Source organism: Chelon labrosus (genome assembly GCF_963514085.1).
Source record: "Chelon labrosus genome assembly, chromosome: 13".
NCBI lineage: Eukaryota > Metazoa > Chordata > Actinopteri > Mugiliformes > Mugilidae > Chelon > Chelon labrosus.
The window spans coordinates 390,978-418,043 of record NC_140346.1 but is presented as its reverse complement, the minus strand read 5'-3'; the positions used below and the strand labels follow the sequence as shown (position 1 = coordinate 418,043).

At 40.7% G+C, this 27,066-nt stretch overlaps 1 protein-coding gene across 1 annotated transcript in view; it reads left to right on the top strand.

The window, feature by feature from the left end:
* Window positions 1–1,524: 1,524 nt before the first annotated feature.
* Window positions 1,525–27,066, top strand: part of ngef (neuronal guanine nucleotide exchange factor) — a 94,856-nt gene continuing 69,314 nt past the window's right edge. Inside the window, 4 exon segments of the mRNA XM_084559075.1 lie at window positions 1,525–2,252; window positions 4,679–4,784; window positions 24,229–24,579; window positions 24,973–25,031. Coding sequence (XP_084415201.1) covers window positions 1,946–2,252; window positions 4,679–4,784; window positions 24,229–24,579; window positions 24,973–25,031 — 823 coding nt within the window. The 5' untranslated portion in view covers window positions 1,525–1,945.

Genomic DNA, 27,066 nt, shown 5'->3' with positions numbered 1-27,066 from the left:
GGCGCAGATTTATTTGTTTATTTTTGCTCGTGCCGCCCCCCTTGTGTCATGAAAAAATGCCGCCCCGGGCGGCTGCCCGGTTCGCCCGTGCCTAAAACCGCTACTGCTGCCGAGTGAGATGTAAGATGTTTGAATGCTGCCGTTTATTGATTATAAATCAATCAAATTTGGTCGGGCTCAACTGAGCTGGTTAAATAGACGTCTAGATTCATGATTCTTGAGTCGTCTTTGATGGCCGGTTATATGAGCCGGATCCCGAATCTTTTTTTTCCACCTCTATTCTGCAGAGAGAAACCTCTCTATGCTGGCACACTGGAGACGGGGATCACGCAGACTATCTTGGCCAGTTTAGCCCACTCCGGGTAGATTTCGCTGAAATCTCTGATGAGAACTTCGCAGGCTGTTGAGAAGTTCAATCCTCCATAACCACGGAGCGCTGTCATTACAGTGGTGGCGTCTCCTTGCGCACTTGATGGAAACGTAATTAACTTGGGGCTGCAGGAGCCGACTCGTCCTCACTTGAACTTACTTTGCCAAAATGACCAATAAAAATTGCCTATTTTAATAAAATTAAAAAATTGCTATACTAAACCGTCTATAATTCTTATCATTGAAAATATTATTTATCTTATTGTAATTAAGCAAAACATCATGCAACAGGTAGCAATGATTTCTTGTTACCCTCTCCACTCTTTGTCTACTAGTATTGCAATTTCTTTCTTTCTTTTTTTATTTATTTATTTTACTATCCCCCTTTTCTTTCTTTTTTCTTTTTTCTTCACCCACCCACACATACAGCACAACACGTACAACTAGCACAGTTTATCTTGTTCAATGTTCTACACTGCTTTGTCCTTGTCCTGTAAGTAGTTTGCTTGTTTTTCCCTAAAAAAATAAAAAAATAAATAAATAAATTCTCTTGTCTGATGAGACAAAGATTGAACTCTTTGGTGTGAATACCAGCTGTCATGTTTGGAGGAAACCAGGCACCGCTCATCACCAGGACAATACCATCCCTACAGTAAAGCATGGCGGTGGCAGCATCATGTTGTGGGGATGTTTTTCAGTGGCAGGACCTGGGAGACTAACCATAATAAACTACTGTATACTCACAGTGTCTACAGCACCTTTACCATTACTGGAGGGCAATCCAGTAAACTAAATTATCACAAATTACTAGATTATTTGTTCCACCCTAACCATAAATGAGGGTAAACAATGGTATTTTCACTGCAAAATGATGTACTTAATTTTGCAAGATATTATGGCAGAGGCAGAACAGGCGGTGTTATTGTGTAAAGTGAACTTTAAACTCTCCTTGTCAGCTGACAAAAGATAATATTTCGGTACTGGGACCTGGCTCAGCATGGACAGAAATGTTGCACACGTTACCTTCTAATAAGGAAATAACACCTGCAAAAATACATATTGTACTTTGAAGTTTGTTTTGCAGTTAGCAATAACCTTCCTGAGAAAGAAAGGCCCAAGAGCAAGAACATGAATAGATTCTGTGGAGTGTTCTTAGAAACTTCTAGCAGTGAGAACTGAACAGTTTGTCAGCAGCTGGCTTTTCTGGTTCAACAACAATAAGAGTTTTAGAACAGAGAGACAGGCTGGTACAGCAAGGTTGAGTTCAGGAATGTCACCACATAACTGGGTGGTGTATAGAAAGAGAGACAGAGGGAGGGAGCCAAACAGAGAAGGGATAAAGGGCAGGAGTGAGAGAGAGTCATAAATGCAATAATTACAGTTTAGGCAGAAACACACTCTCCTGGTTTACACAGGCTGCTGTATAGCTAACAACATACTGTTCCACTGATAGGAAGGTGAAAGGATCCCCGGAGCATCTCTAATTTCTTTTTGTTAGTGTACTCATTCTCTGGATTTATTCTTCACTATAATTTTTCTTTCCTGGACATGGATTACTCCTGGATTATGGCTAACTATGACAACTTCCTTTCTCACAGTTTCCTCAAAGTCAAACAAAGTTTTCCAAATTCCCATTTTTAAGAGAAGAAGCAAGAGTTATTACATTACAATGTCCGTCACTGCCCTATTCAGGGGCAAGTGGGGACAGAAGTCACAGGAAGTCCAAGACAAGCATCCAGCAGCTGTGGTTCAATCAAGCCATGAGGAGGATGTTGATGAGGAAGACCCCAACATTGGTTTCAGAGGACAGCCTATCCGCAGGAATTCACGCTTTTACCGGTCAATGCGAAAGAAGAGGCTGGTCTCAGCTGAACAATCTCAAAGTAAGAAAACTTCAGGCCATTTAACAGTGTATTTTAACTTTACCCTGCACTACCGATGATGAAGCTAGTTTCCATTTAAATTGTCTGTTTTGGCCCTAGGGCAAAAAGTTTGGAGTTGTTCAACTAGATACATATTCAGAGTTTTTACAGGACAATATCACATTGCAAATCTATGGTGAGGGACTAACCCTGCTTAGGAAATGGAATCTTTGTAGATACTGAATACTGCAGTTCTGTGCTGTTGTTAGTTTTATTGTTGTTGAAGTGGAACAAAGGCTTGGTACTCCTATTCTTCTATAGAGATCTCCCTTCCCATGAGTTCTCTAGAGAATACATCCTGAGAAACTGGTTCTGTCTGAATGTGAAACAGTGCTGAGTAATACCTGTACTTTCATAAGGGCATACTCATACTTCATGATATAAAACAAACAATGATTTTAAGTTTTTATCTGAAGATTAAACCTACAACCAAATATGTCAACAACATATATGAGATCTTGTTGGAATTCTTGAAATAATCTACAAACGTTTTCCTGTGTGAGTTTTAAATAATTATGGTTGTAAAACATCATTAAATTTTGTCACAGATGAGCTGAAAAACCGGGATCTAAACAAAATCATTAGAAATTATTACTTGATCACGATATGCTTATCTTACCACAATTAGCATTACTGATAATTTGTTTGGGCACTGAACACTTTGCTCTCAGCATTTCGACCAGAATTTGATCGCATGATATTTTGCTTTGAACTCATGTATGATAAATACATACCAGATCACAGATTAGATAGACAGATCGATAGATAGTTTCTTTATTAATCCCAAACTGGGAAATTTCTCTGTTGCAGCAGCAACAGATTCAAGATGTGGCCAACACAAACTTGACTATTTGTTACATGCCACAATGATTTCACACTCTATTGATAGTATGTCAATTAAAGCAAACCAGTAGCTGTATTTGCTTTAAGACATAACAGTGACTCGATTATTTCAGACATACAATACATAAAAGAGCCTGCTTGAATAAATCCTTAATCAATAAATCAAACATCATTTAAATTAATTATTCCTTTGTTAATTTTGTCACCGTATGGTATTCTTCTTGTAACTCATTTTGAGCTGCTGTGTTAATATTGCATGAATAATTTAGATGCTGTAATACTGAATAAAACATACGCAGCTATGTGAGTTGTGTGTTTGACTACTGGTTCAGTAGTATGACAGTGTTTCTACACTCTAGTGACAGTTATATAAATTCAACTTATCAACAAACACTGTGGAATATGCAGCCCTGTTTAGTAATGTGGGGGCAGAGATTACTTAAATGGTCATGATATCACTGTACATCAAAAATATTAACATTATTTATTTATTTCATGGTTTTGTTTTTTCTTAATAATTCTAATTTATTCTAATATCTTTCTTATGTGTAGAAAACTGAACAAAAAATTATTAGTGCTGAATCCTAATAACTTCTGACTCTGTGTCAGGCATATAGTCATGAATAATAAAGTAACATCTCTGACTTTTGTAATGTGTAAGGGACATTTTCAAATGCACTATAAATGCAATGCAATGTTTACACTATTTGTATGACAAAATGAGTCCCAGTCTCAAAGAGTTTGGGAGATGAGCAATCTTTAAGACAATGATCCGAAACACGGTGTAACAATCACACTTGTTTGTTCTTTTTAAAGGGAAAGGAAAACTTCAAGGAAACAGATTTATAGTATAGCCATAGATTTATGAATCCAATAGAAAACCTTTCACATACGTGTTGGCCAGGATCCTCTATTTCCTGGATGATATTGCAAATATGCATTGGTTGTCTTTTGTATTCTAACTTGTCTTTTTATAATTGTACACATAATAAAAGCTTTACACTGCAATTTTGCTCAGGGCCATACTCAGTTTTGCTAAATGTTTAGTTGAAGAAACACTCCACGGCCATGAAAGATGTTTCGTGATGTTGAAGAGGTCTGTGTGAGCACCTCCATAAACTACAAACTATGTCTGTAATCTTTATGAGGCATTATTGGTACTGAAACCAATATAATCAGACTTTGTCCTATGTCCCATACAGAATGGCTGTATAACCTGCAGGTTTATACCAGCTCCTTTTTGAGAGCAGATGCCACATGCTAAAATTTGTTTGGTTCATTATTTATATCCCTTGCTTAAATACAGTGCATGTGTCTGTGTGACACACACACACACACACACACACACACACAGAGAGAGAGAGAGAGAGAGAGAGAGAGAGAGAGAGAGAGAGAGAGAGAGAGAGAGACTAATATTGTCTGCAACAAGTGACTGACAGTGGAAGATAATAATAGTAATATAATTTTCTTATTTCTCAAAACCTAATTATAAAGGTACTTTTTTTTCTTTTTACAAGTTTCTCTACTTCTCTTTCTCTGTCCAGACTCTACCAACACTGGTTTGGACCACAGTCCCTCCAACAGAGCAGGCACCTCCTCTTCTAATGCACTCTTACCCCACAAATCACCTTTGTTGCCAGGGACTACACGGTGAGATTGCATGCCTTCATTGCGCAACCCTATCACACAAACACACCCAGAAAACAAACAAGCACGTACATTGGTTGTTTAAACACTGCACACATCACTTTTATACTTCGTACTTGATACTTTGAGCTTATCATGTCTGTTAAACAGTCAGGACACACCTGTCCAGTTTGTGTGAAGGTCAATGCACTGTAACTGAACCAGCAAGTCTCCACATATATTATATTTAGTTTGACTCATAATACTTCAATTACAAGAAACAGTGTTGTGATAGGATTGTTGCTTATTTGATTTCAAGACAAACTAACATGAAAATGTGAATAGGTTTTCTTGCAAAAAAAAAACAAACAAAAACCAGCATGATCTTGAAATGCTGAAATGTCATGAAATATTGATTGTAACATGGAATGTAGATAATCCAAACATTTGTTTGAAACAATGTGCCAAGATGCCCCTGTGCAGTTGCTCACAGACCACCAACAGAAGACTAATCTCCAGTGTATGCATTACAGTTACCCTGAAAGCATGCAGTTTGGTTCAGCAGCTGTGTAGTAGATCTAACATGTAGGTTAGTCTTGTACAGTTCAGAGTCCTTTTATGCCACACACCTGTCTCTAAAAGTGGCCACACCGTTAATTATGCCCAACTTTAACATGTTTATTTTTGTTGTGAATAAACATGGTAGTAGGTGATCACTTTCCTTTGGAGTAAGCCACAGATTGTCATTTGAAAAACTGCAGCTTTTGGCTGTAAAGCGCTTTGAGTACCAATAGGTAGAAAAGCGCTATATAAAAACAAGGCCATTTACCATTTACCACATTGTACATGTAGCACATAAACTACATACTAGTCATGCTACAAATACCCCTGAATCCTCTCTTCTAACCTGGCACCGTAGAGATAAGACACAAGCTCATGTAACAGGCCTCAATGCGAGAGTGACCAGTGAACAGATAATGTCCTATTTTTGTACAGGAAAAACACAGGAAACATTAGTTGTGTTTGTTCAGCAGGTTATTCTCAGTCTTTATTTAACAGAATGTATGAAAATCTTTTTCTCTTCAATTACATATACCTTGTCTCTTGCTCAGACCAGCTTTCTTATGACAAATTTACATCTTACAATGCAATGGTCCCTTCACTAAACCATTGTAATCACAACATATACATTTCAAGTGAGAGAATCTGCTGTTACGGTGACACATCAAACAGAAATATCTGGTTTACCAAAGTCTTCATGTGTACTATGATTCACAATCAGTTCATGCTGCTTACCTGCTCCTAGTATATTTTGATCAGTAGCGTTACAATGTAATCAAGCCTACTTACTTCACTGTTCTTTTACATACTTTTACACAATTACAAAATATAAACAACACCTAAGACTACATTCAGGGACGTTTCTAGCTTCGGGGGGCCCTAAGCAAGATGCTGTTTGGGGGCCCCCAGTTTGAGAGGCAGGCGTGAATTTCAGTGTTAGTGTTACGCTTCATGCTTGAACGATAAACAAGCCTCCAGTCACTAGGTGGCAGCAGTGCTCAAACTAATCAACAGGATGCCTGTTCAACCCAGTAGAAGAAGTACACAGGCACACCAGATTTTTTTTTGTTCGCTTGTTTATTGAAAAGAAATCATTTACAGAATGTCAGTGCATGTTAATAACAATATTGAACATCTCTCAGCAGGGCACAATTAAGGGTTAAACAAAAATCGTGTAAAAAAGTGATTTTGTTTTTCTCCATTTGGATGTGTGGATGAAGAATTTTGCCGGGATAATCAGGTTGTTTACAATCAACTCAAATCGGTTTGTTGTCTTTCAAATTAATACCAAACAACATACTTTCTCTTGTGAGATGGGTAAATTGGATTTTAGTTGATAGCCAGTCCTGCAGATCCTCCCAAAAAGTCCCAGAATGTATGCAGTGGAAAAAAAGATGGTCAATACATTCAATTTCAGATTCACAAAAAGCACAGTTGTTATGATCAATACCAAATCTCAATCTTAGCAGCTCATTGGACGGATAGATATTATTCTTTATTTTGAAGAGAATTTATTTTACCGGGTAAGTAATATATTTGGTTCTCAATTTCTTAATGTCTGATTTAGAGAAAAGTTGGATAATGGAGTTTCTGTTTAATTTTATTGGGAAAAGAATTTTGTTAAGGTGAATAAGCATGACTATGTTTTAGGGCTGCTCGATTTTGGAAAAAATGAGAATCACGATTTTTTTGGTCAAGATTGAAATCACGATTCTTCAAACGATTCTTTTTGAGTTTGAAAATAAAATGCATTCATTCGGCATTTCGGCAAAAAAACTCACTGTAACCCCCCCCGTTCAATTACCAGAGGTGAACTGTCCCCCGCGCCCCCCTCCCCTTTCCCTTTCTCACGCACACCTTCTGTGCACGGCACCTTCTCAGAAAGCAGGGGCGCCTGCAGCTGCAGGGGGCGACAATTTGCCAGTTCCCCACACAGATATGACAGATAATAGAAAACCATGTAGCGGCGCAGATGTATTTGTTTATTTATTTTTTTCCAAGTGCTCATGCCGCCCCCCTTGTGTCATGAAAAAATGCCGCCGCGGGCGGCTGCCCGGTTCGCCTGTAGCCTACCTAAAACCGCTACTGGGTGCAGATATCACACTGTAGCACATTTTGCACATTATGTGGGCCTGTGCTTCGTCGGATTCTTCGAATCCGAAGTGTTGCCATACAAGAGAACTTCTTTTACCCTTTTTATCGACCAAACGGACCGTCCTCCCTCTGCCATCTCGCTCGCGCTGTTTTCTGAATAAGATGAGTGTTGCAGGTCACCACACACACACACACACACACACACACGCACACAGAGAGCTCGCGGGGCCGCGTTGAATGCTCTGGGGGAGCGACTGAATTGCGCATGCGCGTCTCTTTCAGAAAAACCTCACAGACGGAAAATGGCAAAAGAATCGTTCCAACTCGATTTTATTAATTTGGAGATCGTTTGAACCAAGAATCGAAATCGTGATCAAAATTCGATTAATTGCACAGCCCTACTATGTTTGAACTTTCCTTAGCCAGAAAGTCAAGGCCATTGAAATGAAGTACAGGTAGATCTATCACACCTGACATAGGCTACCTGTTGTTCCATACTGGGGTTTGATAAGGAGTAAAATTGTGTGTGAACATGAGTTTCCAACACAATAAAACCTGTTTGTGAAAAGAGGACAGTTTGGTTGACAATTTTTCAACCTGATCACATTTAAGGACAAATTCTATACCACCCATTTTTTTTTTTTTTTGAAAATACTTTTGGGGAGACAGTACCAAATACAGTTTTTGTTTAACAGGAAAGATTTTAGCCATTTTAATTTTAGCATTGAAACACTCAAAATCAGTAGCTTTCAAGCCACCATCTTCATAGTCTTGGACTATTTCTAACTTTTAAATGTAACGTATTTGATTTTTCCAAATAAAATTGAAGTTCAATTGGTTGCTAGTTTTAATGAATTTATTAGATATGGGCATAGAATATGCAGGATAAATACATCTAGCTAAGGATTCCATTTTAGTTAAGTATGTTCTACCAAAGATTGTCTGGCCTTTGTAACCACATATTGAGCCATAAGGGAGTGGTACTGAGCTGGTTGTGTTATTATAAAAGGATTCCAATGTGTTACAAAAATTAGGGCCAAATCCATACATATGTATGGTTTGAACAGAAATTGAACATATCGAATGCTTTGTAGAAGTCAAGAAATAGAATAAATTCTTTATCATCTATTGGATGACTAAAAGGTCTTGCACAAGTCTTATATTATTATGTTTAGATCTGTTGTTTAAAAATCCTGTTTGTGTTTCACTAATTATTTGATAGTGTAAATGTTATTGTAAATGTATGTCAGTAATGTATAGTCGTAGTTTAGTAAGTAGTACAAATACCCCTGTAGCAACTAAAGCCAGGGAGTCTAAATAGGCAATCCTAGCTACAACACTTTGACACATTGTACAGCAGCAGTGTCTGTCTTATATATTTTTTACACCTTTTACAACTATGTTTTTTTTTTGTTTTGTTTTCAAGCAGTTTTAAGCCTAGCCTTAAAAGAAAGACAGTGTATGCTTACCACACCAAAACTGCTAGCTGGTTTTCACAGAAGAAGAGTCTGATAGCTGAATGCTCTTCCTCTCATTCAACTCTTTAAAACTCTTTTAACCACGGGTAAGAAGCTTTTTTTGGTTCACCCAGGGCGCTAAACAGGCTACAACCACCTCTGCATACGTAGTTTATATAATGACTGTGTAAGTAATCTGATTAACTATTGTCTTTATACATGTACTTATTTGGTTTGGCCATTAAGTTTTATTGTGACTTCAAATTTAGTTTTGGGTTTAGTTTTTGAGGCTGAGCCATGCTGTAGTTGATGAGTGAGTGTCACATAGACAAGAAGTCTTGCATGTAAACTAACAATCCTCTCTTCTAACCTGGCACCGTAGAGATAAGACACAAGCTCATGTAACAGGCCTCAATGCGAGAGTGACCAGTGAACAGATAATGTCCTATTTTTGTACAGGAAACATAATTAACATAATTAACTTATATTATTATGTTTAGATCTGTTGTTTAAAAATCCTTGTGTTTCACTAATTATTTGATAGTGTAAATGTTATTGTAAATGTATGTCAATAATGTATAGTCATAGTTTAGTAATGTAATTGGATGATAATTATCTAATAATTTACTGTCTTTACCTGGCTTTGGTATAAGTCTAATGATTCCTTGTTTCATGGTTCTCTAAAGACTTTGAAAAGAACATTTCTAAGCATGCTCCCGAAGTGTCTGTAGAAGTTAGCTGTTAGACCGTCAGGGCCAGGAGATTTATTTTAAACACATGACAGCTTTATCTAACTCTTCTATAGTAAGATCTTCTTTGAAGCCACTGTCGATTTGTGGAATGAAATCCTAAATATTATTCAGGAAAGATTCAGAATCTGTTATTGAGAAGGGTGAGCTATATACATTTTGGTAGAACATGCTTATTTCTTTTGCAATTAGTTTAGGGTCTGTGCAGTCTGCACCATTAATTGTAAGAGTTTTTGTTAATAATTATTTATGATGGACCCAATGTATCTCCTTTATGATACTTTCTTCTTCCAGCAGTGATCTGTAAGTGGAGCAGGGGATATTTCACAGTTTGATATTTGATTAATCCAAAAAAGGTTTTAAAAAGGGAACTGGACTTGTAGGACATAAGACATAAGACGTTTATTTAATCCCACGTGTGGGAAATTTCCTTGTTCCAGTAGCACAGAATTTGGCAAAAAATATATATATACAGAAAGACAGTGACGACTTTGAACAGGGACAAGGTTATCAAAAAAGCACAAAAAACGAACACCACAAAAAACGCATGTCTGGCGCCATCATTCATTCACAAATCATCTGAGTAGCCTCTTCAGTTTTAGGGGACTGGTGGGAAGTTTGGGGTTTAAATAGGAACTCCTACTGAAACTTGCTCGTTGTGTAAACAACCAGAAACCGGTGCAGCTAATTTCCATTAACGGTTTGGGTACTTGCCTGTCGTTAAGGGGGGGACTGTTTGTCCCTGTCCTCTTCCCTATGAATGGTGCTCTAACGACCCTTGTCTCTCAGAGGTTCCAGTGTCAAGTTGTGAATGGGGCTGAAACTTCTTGGGGACAGAAGTTAAAACTGTATTGTAAATAGATGGCAGATTAAATCTCAGGCCACCTCCTCTGTTTAGAGAAGGTTTTTCCAGTCTGACATAGATGGCTTCCTTTACTCCTCTTTCAAACCATCGGTCTTCACTGGCTAACAGTCCCCCCTTTAATAGGCAGAGTCGGGCTGCGTCTCTTAGTAACCTGTATTCACCGGCTGTGCACATAACAGAACTGAGGTGTGTTACACAAAGCGAGAACATAAACATTCTTGCCCCCAGGGGGAGCTGTTGACTGGTGGTCATTTCTGAAGACAGATCTGGGAGTAGGTCATCTCCCAGAAGTCAGAATAGTGATCCGCCATGATCAGGAAGAGAGAGAGAGAGATGTGTACACTGCTGAGAGTGTGGGAGCTGTGAACACTCAAGGGAAAAAGTGCCACTGCACAGAGGGGCCCAGAGGTGCCAGCCTGACTCTGGAGCCACCTGCAACATGATGAGCATGAAAGACAAGATGAGACTGGCACCTAGAATAGCCTCTTCAGAAAAGTCTCACCAGACTGAGGCTTTTCAACAGTGACTGGATGAGCTCAATGGGCGTGTACAGCACACAGTGTGTCATCAGGGGCAAGACACGCAGACTGGACTATGAGATCGTGCACACCAACCAGAAGCCCTTGCTTTCAAGGGAGACATGCGAGAGACTTGGCCTGATACGTTTCACCATCCCCAAAGAGCTGAACAAAGTGGAACACTTAAAATGACGTGTTCACCAGCCGAGTCAAGTTCTCCAAGGAATGTCCCGGTGGCCCTCAAGCTGACTGTTAAGGAGCGGCTGGACACTTAACCACAGTCACTCAGCCCACAGACTGGATTAGCAATCTGGTAATAGTGAAGAAGCCGGACAAATTGAGGCTTTGCATCAACCCTAAGCCCCTTAACTGAGCCCTGAAAAGGTCATATTACCTCATGCCCACTTTAGATGATGTGCTGTACAAGCTGCCAAAGGCACGTATCTTCACCCTGGTGGATGCGCGCAATGCACTCCTGCAGTGTCGCCCTGATGAGGAGAGCAGCCTGATGACAACCTTCTGGACGCCATGGGGTAGAAAGCGATGGCTGAAGCTCCCTTTCAGCGTGTCAGTCGCACCGGAGCTGCTGGCCGGTTTGAAGGGGATTGAGCTCATAGCTGATGACATCCTCATAGTCAGCTGTGGGGACATGGAGGAGGAGGCTGTATGCGCCCACAACGCAAACCTCATTGGTCTGATGGACAGATGCAGGGAAGTGAAGCTGAGGCTGAGCATAAAAAAGCTACAGTTTTGTGTGTGGGAGGTCCCCTACCATGACCACATACTGTCGGCAGAGGGCCTCAAAGCTGACCCCGAAAAGGTCAGGGCAGTCCTGGACATTCCAAACCCCACTTTTGACACCATGTTACACGTGCAGATACACAGATAATAGACAGAGTCAGGCTGCGTCTCTTAGTAACATTTATTCACCGGCTTGCACATAACAGAACTGAGGCGTGTTACACAAAGCGAGTACATAAACATCTTTGCCCCCAGGGGGGGCTGTTGGCTGCTTAACATTACCCCCTGGCGGCTTGGGGGCCCTAAGCATTCGCCTAGTTCGACTATAGAAGAAATGGCCATGACTACATTACACAAACATCCTTGCCCACTTAACATTAGCAAACTCCTTATAATTTCCAATATTCCAATATACCTTACTGAACTGACCTGGACGAGCGACTTGAAACTTAATATTAACTGATAAATAGCAATATTTCACTCTAACCCTTACCTAAACAACTCCCGTGTGAGGTACACATGTCAAGGTGCTACAACTACTGTTGATTAAAGTATTTTTAGTGTGACCGCCATTACCTGCCAGCTCCCATGTTTACATGTCTTGGCTGGGATAGTTGGTGGGGGCCAGCTCCCATGCTTCCATGTTTATTTATTTTATTTGCTCCATAAAAAACAAGGACAGTAATAAAGAACAAAAAAAAGAAACAAGAATAATAAGTGCAGGAGAGGTAAAAAAAAAAAAACAAACAAAAAAAACCCTATATAGGCTTATACAAAACACCTCCCCAAAGATAAACAAAGAATCAAAAACAATTCAACAACAACACAACAGCAAAAAAAAACAACAACAACAAAAAACAATACATATTATATATAATTATAATTAAGATTATAAATATGTATAAGTGAAAAATAATTGTGTGTGAGTGGGTGAGCATGTATAGATAAAAGATGATCTTATCAAAACTATGCTAGGAAAAGAAACTACTGGGAAAAGAAACTATTAGTTATGAGTCTTGATGTATACCTGGGCCTTACCTGGGCCTTCAGTCAGATGGGCCTTCAGTCTGGACTTAAAATTTAATAGGGATGAAGATATTTTTGATACATGAAGATGAGAATTCCAGAATGAGGAACCTTTGAAGTTTATCACTGTGTCTTGTATTGTAGGAATGGACCTGAGAGTTAACTGTGAAAAATCCACTGAAAGATTCATTCATTCATTCATTCATCTTCTATACCCGTTTGGTCCTGTTAAGGGTCACGGGGGTCTGCTGGAGCCTATCCCAGCTGTCATCGGGCGAGAGGCAGGGGTACACCCTGGACAGGTCGCCAGTCAATCGCAGGGCTAACACACAGAGACAGACAACCATTCACACTCACACGCACACCTACGGCCAATTTAGAGTCACTAATGAGCATGTCTTTGGATGGTGGGAGGAAGCCGGAGTACCCGGAGAGAACCCATGCAGACACAGGGAGAACATGCAAACTCCACACAGAAAGGCCAGCCGGCCCATGGATTCGAACCGGTGACCTTCTTGCTGTGAGGCATCAGTGCTAACCACCTCGCCACTGTTCCGCCCTCCACTGAAAGATGTAGAAAGCAAATGTGGAAGATGAATATATTTATAAATAAACATGCATGATTGGAGTGTATTAATGTCATAAATTGACAATATGTTAAGTTTCTTAAATAGAGGGGCAGATGGAGACAATAATTCTTGGAGGTGGCTAATCTAACAAATTTCTTTTGTGTGACGAATAATTTTTGTAAATTAGTAGGATATGTGCTAGCCCAAACAATATCCCATGTTCCCATGGGAGCTGGCAAAACACAGTTTTAGCATGCTAAACAAACAAAGTGGTGGGAGGAGCAGCCTCTCGCTGAAGGTGCTTCTCTGCCTAATGATGGTCGTGTGCAGGGGGTGGCTGGCATTGTCCAGGATACCCGTTATGTGCATCAATTCAGGTGGTGAATGAAAGAACCAGTCATCAGTATAATCTGATCTGGTTTTAGCTTAAAACCCTATTTATGCTTGTTTATTTATAAATAAATACCCCATTTTTTTTTCCTTGCGCGCTTCGTGCACTGGCATAGGTAGGGGCCCACTGACATTAAAGGAACCGTATGTAAGAAATGTATTTCAATTAATCATAAAATGGCCCTGATATGTCACTAGACATGAAGAAATCATGTTCATTTCAAATACTTATATCACTGACAACAGTGGTCCGGCTAGGATATTGTCATTTAAAAGTGAAAGTTGCAGCCCTCAACTGATGTTGATGTTGTCATGTTGTGCTTTGGCCTGAGGCACCACCCTCAAGCTATCTACTAATCACGAAGTCAGTAGAGTTTCGTCATCCGGGTTGCCAGCTCTGCTCTAGTTACCACAGCTGCAGCTACGAACGTGTCGGATAAAACATTTATAACGTTACTAAACCTAAAAGACCTTGTTATGAATCCGAAATACGTCGTGACAAAGTCCGGAATGGCATGGAATTGACCCTCGACTTTTGGATGCTATATTCTACCATGTTTGTTGGTACAGGCTAAAAGCCCCGTGCTTCCGTACATATAGACAATGGACTTTCCATGGTCGCCCGTGCTAAATGCGTTCATAAAAAGCTTTATATCGCACCACTAGCAGGGTATGAAAACAATCTATGTTCCGACTGAAATGTGGTATTACAGTACATCTTTACGAAATATTTGGCTAATCACCATTAGTAAATTTTTGCGATACATAATTACTTCGCAAAACATCTCTCATGAAGCATAAACTTTATTAACAGAAAAAAAAACTTACTGTGTAGGACTCGTCACTTGCCATTGGAAGCTCCTGCTGGATCCTGCAGCTTAGCTGGCAACCTCGAGTCAGGGGGGAGGCTGAGGGGATACACCGTTCTACAGTATTTTGAAAGTGATTGCAGTACCAGTTTTGGCCAGTTTTGGCCACAATCCTACATACGGTTCCTTTAAGAGTGTACAGGGCCCAGAATTTGGTGCTACGCCCCTGCCCAGAAATATGAGGGTCATCATTTCTAAACTGCCATTTAAAGCCCTATTCGCACGGGACTAGTTTTACCTGGGACCTCCGGTAATGTGTAATAATAGCGGAGGTCGTCTGTGATCTTAATCCCGTGCGAATCGAACATGTACGTAACTTGTAAAGTAAAAATTACACCGCAAATTACCTACCCTATTTCACGTAACACAGAGGTCCTGTGATAATACTAATCCAGTGCGAATTGGCATCTCTGTGATTTTGGGGGGTGTTTTTACTTTTTCAAGACTCTTGTTTGATTCGTTTGTTTTTTTTCTGCCTCTCGTCACTAAGAATTATGAAGGATGTGCTGTAAATCAAAGTCTGGACAGCGGGAGAAAGGTCGTTCGTAATTTCTTTCCCAGGATTAATAGTCTCATCATGTTTTATTTTTAATTTTTTTATTATTATTATTTATAGTTAGAATTTGCAAAGTAACTAAAGCTGTCAAAATGTGTAAAATGTCCTCTGACATGCAGTGGAAAGAAGCGGAAAGTAGCAGAGACATAAATATGCATAGTAAATTAGAGTAAAACATAGAGTTTGCTTATGGTAAATGGCCTTGCTATAGCACCTTTCTACCTATTGGTACTCAAAGCGCTTTACAGTCATAGACACATCTACCCATTCGCTCACACAAGCACACACACGTTGGAAAAAACTTTGTTGGTGCTGAACGTGAACTGCATGAAGCCTCTGAGCAGTGGAACTAATCAAGAATTAAAGATGCTCTCATGCAAAAGGGAATACAGTGGATCTTTAATCTGCCTGCAAGATCTCACTTTGGAGGAGTATGGGAACAACAGATAAGATCTGTTCGTAAGATCCTGAAGTCTGTGCCGAAGGAGCAAGCAGTCAATGATGAATGTTTACAGACAGTTCTTTGTAAAGTGGAGTCGATTTCAAATGACAGACCACTGACCACATAGACAGATCATCTCTCAGACCTTGAAGCATTGACTCCTAATTACTTGCTTTTGATGAAGAAACAGCCCATGCTGCCACCGGGATTATTTAACAAGGGGGACTCATATCCACGCAGGAGATGGAAGCAGGTGCAATATCTTGCTGATTTGTTCTGGAAGTGGCTCACCAGCTGACTGGTACCGGATGGCAAGGTGGTCTGCGGCCATGGCAGTCGCTGAGGCAAAAACTCAATCGTGGGAGGAGTTCGTTGAGGCTACGGAAGAAGACTATCAGTCGGCTCCAAGATTATATCGATCAGCTCCAAAGAGGTTCTGGCAACCTGATGTTGGGCAACCTTACAACTCTGGATGTTGTAAGGTTTCCTGGTTGACATGCCTCTTAAACATTGCATGGACAGACCGGGTTGGTGGTCCCCATCTTTAAGAAAGGGAGCAGAGGGTGTGTTCCAAATATAGGGGGATCACACTCCTCAGCCTCCCCAGCAAGGTCTGTGCCAGGGTGCTGGAAAAGACAGTCTGGTCAATGGCTGAACCTCAGATCGAGGAGGAACAATGCGGTTTTCATCCCGAACGTGGAATCATGGTTCAGCTCTTTACCCTTGCTAGGGTGCTAGAGGCGAAATGGAAATTTGCCCAACCGGTTCTCATGTGTTTTGTGGATTTAAAGAAGGCTTACGACCGTGTACCCAGAGGCATCCTGCGGGAGGTGCTCCAGGAGTATGGGGTGAATGGCCCCTTGCAAAGAGCCATTCAGTTTAGTCCATGTAGCTGGTAGTAAGTCGCACCTGTTCCCGATAAAGGTTGAACTCCGCCAGGGCTGCCTTTGTCACCGGTTCTGTTCCTAATTTTTATGGACACCATTTTTAGGCACAGCTGGGTGGGGGAAGGTGCCGGGCTCGGTGATCGGAGGATCTCGTCTCTGCTTTTTGTGGATGATGTTGTCCTCCTGACCTCATTGAACAATGACCTCCAGCTCTTGCTGGGGCGGTACGCAGCCGAGTGTGAAGCTGCTGGGATGAGAATCAGCACCTCCAAGTCTGAGGCCATGGTCCTCACTCGAAAAAGGGCGGCTGTGGCTCAGTAGATAGAGCGGGTTGTCCACGAACCAGAGGGTTAGCGGTTCGATCCCCGGAATGTGACACATGCCGAAGTGTCCTTGAGCAAGACACGGAACCCCCAGTTGCTCCCAGTGCGTGGCACTGGTGTGTGCTTGTGTGAGCGAATGGGTAGATGTGTCTATGTCTGTAAAGTGCTTTGAGTACCAATAGGTAGAAAAGCGCTATATAAAAGCAAGGCCATTTACCATTTACCATTTATTGCCCGGAGAGGAGATCCTGTCTCAAATGGAGAGGTTCAGTTCAATTGTTCAATTTTGAACAATTCTCCAACCTACCTGTGATTCCTCTTACATTCTCAAACTGTCACGTAACATCATCAGCTGTATATTGTATTTGTATCATCAGATTCTATATCAGGGGTTACGTTAACCGAATATTTTCCGTCATTGACCATTTTTAAAAACTGTAACGGAACATTCTGAAGGCCATCTGTCATTTTGACAGGTTGCAAATCACACCCCTGACCAAATTGTTGTCAAATAATGTTATTAATTGGCTCTAGTCTCTAATTGCAGTTTGCAATCCAAACAGCGTTTCCTGGCACATCGATTACACTGATGCACACGTCAGAGCTCGGCTAACCATAGACATATATATATATATATACACAATGTATATGTGTATATACACTCCTGATCAAAATTTTAAGACCAGTTGAAAAATTGCAAGAATTTACATTTTGCACTGTTGGATCTTAAGAAGGTTCTAAGTAGTGCTTCAAAATGCAAAAAGAAGAAATGGGAGTGAGACAAGAAAAAAATTTGAGTAAGCAATTTATTGCAAAAAAACATTAAACTGAAATAGGCTGTTCATCAGCTGATCAAAAGTTTAAGACCACAGCCTTTAAAAGCCCAAATCTTCGCAAAAATGTGGATTCAGTGTCATTTTCTATCAGCTACCCACACTGCCATGACCTCCTGATGGCAAAGGCAAAAAAGCTTTCTCTCTCTGAACGCGGTCGGATTGTTGAGCTGCATCAGCAAGGCCTCTCGCAGCGTGCCATTTCTGCTGAGGCTGGACGCAGTAAGGCAGTCATTTTAAACTTCTTAAAAGATCCTGAGGGTTATGGGAAAAAAAAGTCAAGTGGTAGACCCAAAAAAATTTCACTGGCCCTGAGCCGGAGGATCCAATTGGCTGTCCGTCAAGACACGGGACGATCCTCGGAAAAAAGTAAGCTTGTCACTGGTGCCAACTGCAGTCCAATAACCATTAGACGGCATCTGCGAGAGAAGGGTTTTAAGAACAAAAAACGTCTTCAAAGAGCTCGTCTCCTTCAACGGCACAAAATTGCCCGTTTGGAGTTTGCATGAGAGCACCAAACATGGGACATTGAAAGGTGGAAGAAAGTTTTATTCTCTGTTGAGAAAAAATTTAACCTTGACGGTCCTGATGGCTTCCAACGTTACTGGCATGACGAGGAGATCCCACCTGAGATGTTTTCTACACGGCACAGTGGAGGGGACGCCATCATGATCTGGGGGGCTTTTTCCTTCAATGGAACAATGGAGCTTCAGGTTGCAGGGGGCATCCCTCATGACTGAAGGCCATCGTCTGTGTGGTAATGACTGGGTTTTTCAACAGGACAACGCATGTAGTTCACAATGCCCGCCTGACAAAGGACTTCTTCCAGAGAAATAACATCACTCTTTTGAACCATCCTGCGTGTTAGCCTGATCTAAATCCAATTGAGAACATTTGGGGTTGGATGGCAAGGGAAGTTTACAAAAATGGACACCAGGAGCCTCATGTACGAACGTTGCTTAAGTACAAAAACGTTACGTAAGTACTCGCTCACGTAAAAGTTCAGATGTATCAAGAGTGAAATGTCCGGGAATTTTGTACGTGGCTACGCCAACGACGTGGCTGGCGTAAGTAGGATTCTACAGATATCGATCCTTTGGCGACACTTAGAGGTGATGCCGGGAAACTGTCATCAATGTGAAAACTATTACTCCGACCGATCGGGACTGTGCCGGTCGACCCTGAGCAGATCCATGCAAGCCGCGTGGGACGGAATTATCCGCATGTCAGCCAGGTATATCAGATTCCCATACAATGCATCTGAACAGGTCAACATTAAAGAGCAATCTGCAGCGAGAGACGGTTTTCTGAATGTAATCAGAGCTATCGACTGCACACACATTGCTATAAAAGCGCCATCGCATGAATTTGTAAATATCAACAGGAAACATTTTCATTCGATCAGTGTGCAGATCATACCTGATGCGCAAATGCAAGTAAACATTGTGGCAGCGTGCCAAAGAACACATTTTACCCATCCCCACTCCAGTGAGTAGCATCTCCAATTCTATTTCTGTGAAGTTCTTCTTCTTTCCCGTCTTACTCATTCTTATGTTTTCGTTTTCTGATCGCGCAGAGATGGGAATCTCAGGTGCAGAGTCAATTTAAATATAATTGAAAATGGGCGTGGACAGGCAGTTGCATATTTAAAGGGGGCGTGGACATGGATTTGCATATTTAAAAGGGGCGTGGACAGGGAGGAGTCGGGTACGTTCAATCGGGATGTACAAAGGAAATGTGCTTCGAAATGCTTCTAAATCTGAACTTACGTCACGATTTACAAGGAAATCTACGCAACTGTTAGTACATGAGGCCCCAGTTCCAGACAGTGGACGCCCTCCGTGAAGCCATCTTCACCACTTGGAGCAACATTCCCACTAGCCTCCTGGAAACACTAGCATCAAGCATGCCGAAACGAATTTTTGGGGTGATTTACACGAATGGCGCAGCTACTCATTACTGAGTCCTTTTTTGAAAATTTTATTTCTATTTTAGGAGTTTTTTTTTTTTTTTTTTAGATGTGGTCTTAAACTTTTAATCAGCTGATGAACAGCCTATTTCAGTTTAATGGTTGTTTGCAATAAATTGCTTACTCAAATTTTTTTCTTGTCTCACTCCCATTTCTTCTTTTTGTATTTTGAAGCACTACTCAGAACCTTATTAAGATCCAACAGTGCAAAATGTAAATTCTTGCAATTTTTCAACTGGTCTTAAAATTTTGATCAGGAGTGTATGTCCTGTGATCTGATGAAACTAAAGTGGAACTGTTTGGCCATAATGACCATCATTACATTTGGAGGAAAAAGGGGGAAGCTTGTAAGCCTGAGAACACCATCCAAACTGTGAAGTATGGGGGTGGTAGCATCATGTTGTGGGGCTGTTTTGCCGCAGGAGGAACTGGTGCACTTCATAAAATAGACGGCATCATGAGGAAAGAACGTTATGTGGAAATATTGAAGCAACATCTCAAGACATCAACCAGGAAGTTAAAGCTTGGGCGCAAGTGGGTCTTCCAAATGGACAATGACCCTAAGCATACTGCCAGAGTAGTTACAAAGTGGCTTAAGGACAACAAAATCAATGTTTTGGAGTGGCCATCACAAAGCCCCAATGTCAATTCCATAGAAAATTTGTGGGCAGATCTGAAAAGGCGTGTGTGAGCGAGGTGGCCTACAAACCTGACTCAGTTACACAAGTTCTGTCAGGAGGAATGGACCAGAATTCCAGCAGAATATTGTGAGACGCTTGTGGAAGGATACCCAAAACGTTTGACCCAAGTCATACAGTTTAAAGGCAATGCTACCAAATACTAAGGAAATGTATGTAAACTTCTGACTTTGAAGAAAGTAATAAAAAATTCTCTAAGAATTTTTTTCTCTCATTATTGTGCCATTTAGCCACAAAATTTTTGTAATCCTAACTGACCTTAAACAGGAGAGGTTCAGTCTGATTTAACTTCAGACAGTGAGGAAAAAAGGTTTATGTGTCTTTTAACACAGTGTATGTAAACATCTGGTTTCAACTGTATGTACTGTATACATGTCTATGTCTATGCGGCTAACGGCTACGAAAATAGAATTTGCATACCACCGAAGCACTTCCACCCTACGGTACCGTATACGAGCTGTTAGCGTTAGCAGTCCCAGTCTGAGTACGGACAAGACATGTCGGCAGCCCAAACTGCTATTGAATATGTCGTTATTATCATTTTAAAAAATTAAAGTGACGGGTAAAAATAGATATGACGGGATTTTTATCACCCTCTCAGTCAAAATAACAGACAATGAAAAAAACTAGCGCAACCACTGTTCTACATGTACGCTTGAGTAAGATATATGTATCTATGACAAATGTATGTTTATCTCGTTCCTCCTGCTGTTCTCTTCTCTCTCTTCTGTCTCTACCTGACTGGCCTTAGGCAGATGGGTCCCTCCATATGAGCTGGGTTCTGCTCAAGGTTTCTTCCTGTTAAAAGGGAGTTTTTCCTTAAGCGGGTGCTTAACCAGTCTGTTGTGGCAAAGAGAGAGCTAAGCTATGGTCATGAACTTTGGGTAATGACCTAAAGAGATCATGAATACAAGCAGCTAGAAGTATGGCCTATGGGCTCAGCCTTAGAGATAGGGTAAGGAGCTACTCTGGGAGCTCAGAGTAGAACCGCTGCTCTTCCACGTCGAGAGGAGTCAGTTGAAGTGGCTTGGGCACCTGGTAAGGATGCCTACCGGACGCCCTCTCTCCTGGGAGTGATGGTTTGGGCATGTCCGACCAGAAGCAGGACACGATGGAGGGATTATACCTCTCATCTTGCCTGGGAACGCCTGGGAATTCCTCCAGAAGAGCTGGTGGAAGTGGCTGGGGAGAGGCCTATCTGGACTTTTAAATGTAAAAATAGTAAAAGTAAAAAACAAACAAACAAAAATCAAAAATTGTCAACACTTTATGACTGCACACTATAAAGCATTAGTAAAGCATTAGTGCATTAATAAATGCAGTTATAAATGCTTTATTCCTAATTTGTAAGCATCGTATAAGAGTTGAGCCTGTAAATCTCTTTTGTAAATGACAATACAACATCTATGCCTTGTAAAGCATCTTGAGACAATTTTAATTTTATTAATGCTATATGAATCAAATTTAACTTACTTGGAATTGAGATAGTCCTCAATTTAGATGGTAAATGGTAAATGGCCTTGCTTTTATATAGCGCTTTTCTACCTATTGGTACTCAAAGCGCTTTACAGACATAGACACATCTACCCATTCGCTCACACAAGCACACACACATTCACACACCAGTGCCACGCACTGGGAGCAACTGGGGGTTCAGTGTCTTGCTCAAGGACACTTCGGCATGTGGCACATTCCGGGGAGCTCACAAAATATTATACTATAATAAATGTGTTATAACAACCTTAATTACCATGAATTACAGCAAGAATACATGTTTATAAACTATTGTAACACACTTTGTAACTACTTGTCATGTATTAATAATTTGATGTATACATGTATACTATACATAGTCTATTAATCATTCACTTACACTTTTTAAATGATCTTATAAACCTCTGACAGCTCCTTGATGACTAGTTTGTAAATCCTAAAATAGTTCCTTAATCGTTATAAGCATGAAAATATCATTATGTATAGAATAAAGCATTTACACACTATTCACTAGGAGTAATGCTTTATAAATGATGAATTAAGTATTTACAAATGCTTTACTCATGCTTCACATTGAAAAAGAGACAACAACTGAGATTTGCACAGGTTCTGGCTGAGAGCAGCCTAATGTAAGTATGTTTTTTTTTTTTTTTTGTGAAAATCTGAATATCCTTTCCATTAGTGAAGTTAAAAACTGCATTGAGTTGGGGTTAGTTTTCAAATTAGCAACCCTTTTCTTTGCCAACATGTAGCTTAGTGTGATGGGTAGATTCCAGAATTTTTACGACAGAAGACGTTTAGAGCAGTAATCGCTACTCTACTTCTGGATATTTATAATTAATCATGAGAAAATGGCCTTCTCCCAGTGACGTTTCATCGGTAGAGTGGGTTGTTCACAAACTGGAGGGTTAGCAGCTCAATCCCAGGATTTACGCCGATTAGCAACACAGCCTCAGAAGGCCAATGTCCATTCTCTGATATGTTGTTATGGAGGCACAAGGGAGACCTACGAAATATCTGGCAAGTGGCCAACATGATCTGTGTATATCAGCATATCCCAAAATATATAGTTTAGATAAAATTGTTACAGAATCCATCTTGAACAAAAACAACAACAAAAAAAAAAAATCCAAAAAACAATAATTTGGAATTATGTAGGCATTCTTAGAGCAACCCAAATCAGTTAATAGGATTACCAAACCAAACTTATAGCTTTATTAATAGCAATAAATATAAAGATTTCTACCAAGTACGACATTTTGATGTCGTACCTGGTACATAACCTAACTCCACCATAGTGAAATATAGAAATTTTGTGTGGCCACGTTTAACCTACATGTTACTACTCAAAAATGACATGGAACCAAAACATTAAGTTTCTCAGCAGATCACTCGGCATTGGCTACTACGGTTGGAGGTACCAGGCTTTTGCCAAAGCTACCCTTTTTGCATTCCTAGTTAACATAAAGACTGCTAGGTTATACTTATATTGTATACTTATATACAGTAACAAAACTGAGGTCCTCCTCATTGGCACCAAATCCACTCTATCCAAAACCGACAGCTTTTCTCTTAGTATTGACAACTCCTCCGTTTCACCCTCCCCCCAGGTTAAGAGTCTGGGTGTCATCCTTGACACCACACTATCCTTTCAATCCCACATCAATAACATTACTCGGTCTGCCTGCTTCCACCTACGTAACATTAATCGCCTCCGCCCCTCCCTTACCCCCCCACACAGCCGCCATCCTTGTTCACAGTCTTGTCACTTCCCGTCTGGATTATTGCAACTCTCTCCTCTTTGGCCTTCCACACAAATCCCTCCATAAACTTCAACTAGTCCAGAATTCAGCTGCCCGCATCATAACTCGAACCCCCTCCATTCACCACATCACTCCTGTCCTTCAAGAGCTTCACTGGCTCCCAGTTCAATTCCGCATCCAATTTAAAGTCCTCTTGTTTACTTTCAAGGCCATTCACAACCTCACCCCCCCATATTTGTCTGATCTCCTCCATGTTCCCACTCCCTCCCGCTCTCTACGATCCTCTTCCTCCATACATCTGTCTGTCCCTACTGCCCGTCTTACCACCATGGGGAGCAGAGCATTCAGCCGCTCTGCTCCCCGTCTCTGGAATTCACTACCACCCCAACTCAGAAATATTGATTCATTTCCCCTTTTCAAATCACAATTCAAAACATATCTGTTTAAAACTGCCTATTCCACCTGATGACAATTGCTCTGCCTTTTTTTTTGTTGTTGTTGTTGTTGTTGTTGTTGTTGTTTTTCTATATATATATTTTATTCTTCTGCTGTCGTTTCTTATGAATGTATGTACGGTGTCCTTGAGTGCCAAGAAAGGCGCCTTTAAATAAAATGCATTATTATTATTATGTGTTTCTAAGTTTTATTTTCCTGTAAAATGTAGGCCTCAGCATTCACCACAGCTCCATCATTCCAGAGCTGTGTTGCCAAGCAACAGCGATGCCCGCAGCAGACATGCTCTCTACGACAGTGATGTTCTGAATATGAGAAGAGAAGGAGTGGGAGGAGGGAGGACTCTGGACATGACTGACATACCAGCTGCCTCCAACATTCAGCATAGAGATTTTACATCTGACATGATCACTTACCGGACTCACAGCATTCATAATGAAGACATAAAAAAGCTTTCTGAGCAAACAGCTGCAACTTGCACTGTGCAGGAGATCAGCGGGAACACTCTGAACTCACAACAGCACACTTCTGATGGAGCAGACCAGGATAACTTCAGCCTCAGGTCAGATCAAATTACATCAGAAATGGAGTGTAAAATGTAGCATGAAAATTACAATTTTTTATAAATTTTGAACTGTGGAATTCCGGTAATTACATAATAACAAAACCAAGAAATGGTTTTAGTATTTTTGCTTGTCACACAAAACAAAATGACAAATCCACTGAGATGGAAGTCTAGAGTAAACGCACTCTCAGTGTTGTAAGTGTGTAATGCATACTGTAAAAGTGTTCACTCTGTTGGGTTAAAGGCAAAACATCACAGGGAATTTCGTCATTGCATGTGTTTCGTTTAGAAAAATATTTAAGAGTATAATGAATCAGAAAATGTAATACTTACTATTTCTACTTGTCTGTCCAAATGTGTAAGTCCATTTTTTTTTTTTTGTATTTACAGGCTGGTGAGGAATGGAGAAAGCTCCCAAGCACCTGGCCTCAGAATCGTCAGAAACATTGGTAAGCTTGTCAACTTGTGAGGGTAGCGCATGTTTTACTTTTACTACCTCCAGAACTAATGCTAGAAAATCATCTTATTTCCGAAAATTATATAATTATATAGCTAAGACAGGACATTAGTGAGACAAACACATTTGTAATGTCGCCGAGTGGACGCGACCGGGGCAGGGTGCAAAACACCGTATTCTGTCGGGGGAGCGACTACCACAACAACAAAGTCCACGGGGGATTTTTTATAAAGAAATATTACAAATTTAAAATAATATACTCATAAAAGTCCTTTTTTAAAAAGAGTCCACAATGTATATTTACTCCGGACGTGGCGAGATCCTGGGCAGCAGGCCTCACTATCCACGATTGGCTGAAGATCTCTTTGAAGGAGACACAGAAGAAAACACCAGGTGACCGTCAGAATGTTCAGCCTAATCAGTCTTCAGTTATTCGGTTCTTTTTCTTTTAGGAAGCAGAAGTTAGTGTTGATGGGATAAAATCAATTAATATCAAAAGTAATCAAACAAAGGCCAACACAGGGCGAGTCAAAAATAAACAAACAATCCACACAATTTGGAAAAAATTAATAGCACGGCAAATCAAACTAAAATCCCATCCAACGACTGACGTCTGTCCTATAATGACTGATAATGATGCTGGAGATGTTCCTTATGTATAGCGAAATGAGAAGGGTACTTAGCTGGAGGAAGGGTGGAACGCGTCCCCACCCTTCCACTGTCTCCCACGGCTTCCCCCTCTCGCACCATGCGTCTACTGGGTCGGTCCGGCGCATCGACGGTGTCCTCTCTCTTGTACCGCAGCGGCTCCCGTCGTCTTATGGCCGTTTCCCGTGTTCCTCGGCAGACTCGCTCCTCACCCGTCGTGGCGACCAACGGCTGTACTCGTATTCTCCCCGTGTCACCTACCCGCGTCAGCTCAGCCGCTCCGTCCCTGCTCCGTACCTGCTTCCTGAATGAAAAAGGAAGAAAAAGCACCTACGACCCTCCCCCTAGTGCTGCCTAATTACACACGTGCAGGTGATCAGGTAATCACCTCCACAGGTCGGCAGACCCACACACACCCACACACAGTCACCCCGTGACACTAATGCTAATGCCTTTTTCTTTTGTTTAATTTTTGGTGTGTTAGAATTAGGGGTGTAACAGTATTTGTATTCGTCCCGCGGTGTCACGGTACGGGCGTCACGGTTCGGTGCACGCAGTCATATAGCGAATACTCTGCATCAGTAGCCTTTTAAAAAAAAAGAAAAAGTCGAGTCCTCACTTCAATCCAGATGGCAGTAATGAGCCTAAAAGCTGCCAGCAAACGTCATTAGCCTACAGAAGAAGAAAAACAGACAAGAAGAAAAGTAGCATGGGAACACTTTGGTTTCCGGTGCAACCCGGTCCGCCACATCGAATGGTGGACAAAGACTGTCTGCCAATGATGTTTCGCGGAGGCGCAGTATGTCGCCGGACACATGTCAGACATGCTAACGCACATAATACACCCTCATTATTTATTTTTTTAATATTTTCAAGAGATTTTCAGTTTTGGTACTATTTGAAATATTTGACAATATTGCTAATGTGAGAGTATGTTCACTGTTTACATTTTACTGTTTAATACAACACTAAAAATGTTAGTTTTTACCAAAGTTGCCAGTTGCTACCTGACGACCTCAGTTTATCCCTACAAGGAATTGTGCTTTTTCTTTTCCTCTGTATGAACAAAATGAATGAATGGTATGAGAACCCATCTAATGCATTTGTTTTATGTGTTATTTTATTTTTTATTTTTATAACAGGAGGTGCTTTTTAGTTGTTTTAGGCTATTCAAAATAAATGAAAAAAGCTAGTCTTATACATGTGTGAGTTTTTGTTGCTTTTTTCCCATACGGTACCGAACCCGTACCGAACCGTGACTTATGTGTACTGTTACACCCCTGCTGGTTGTTAATAAATAATAATTAAGTAAAACATGTACACATACATATATGTATCCACATGTATAAGAAGGTATTATGCTATGACATAACTAACTT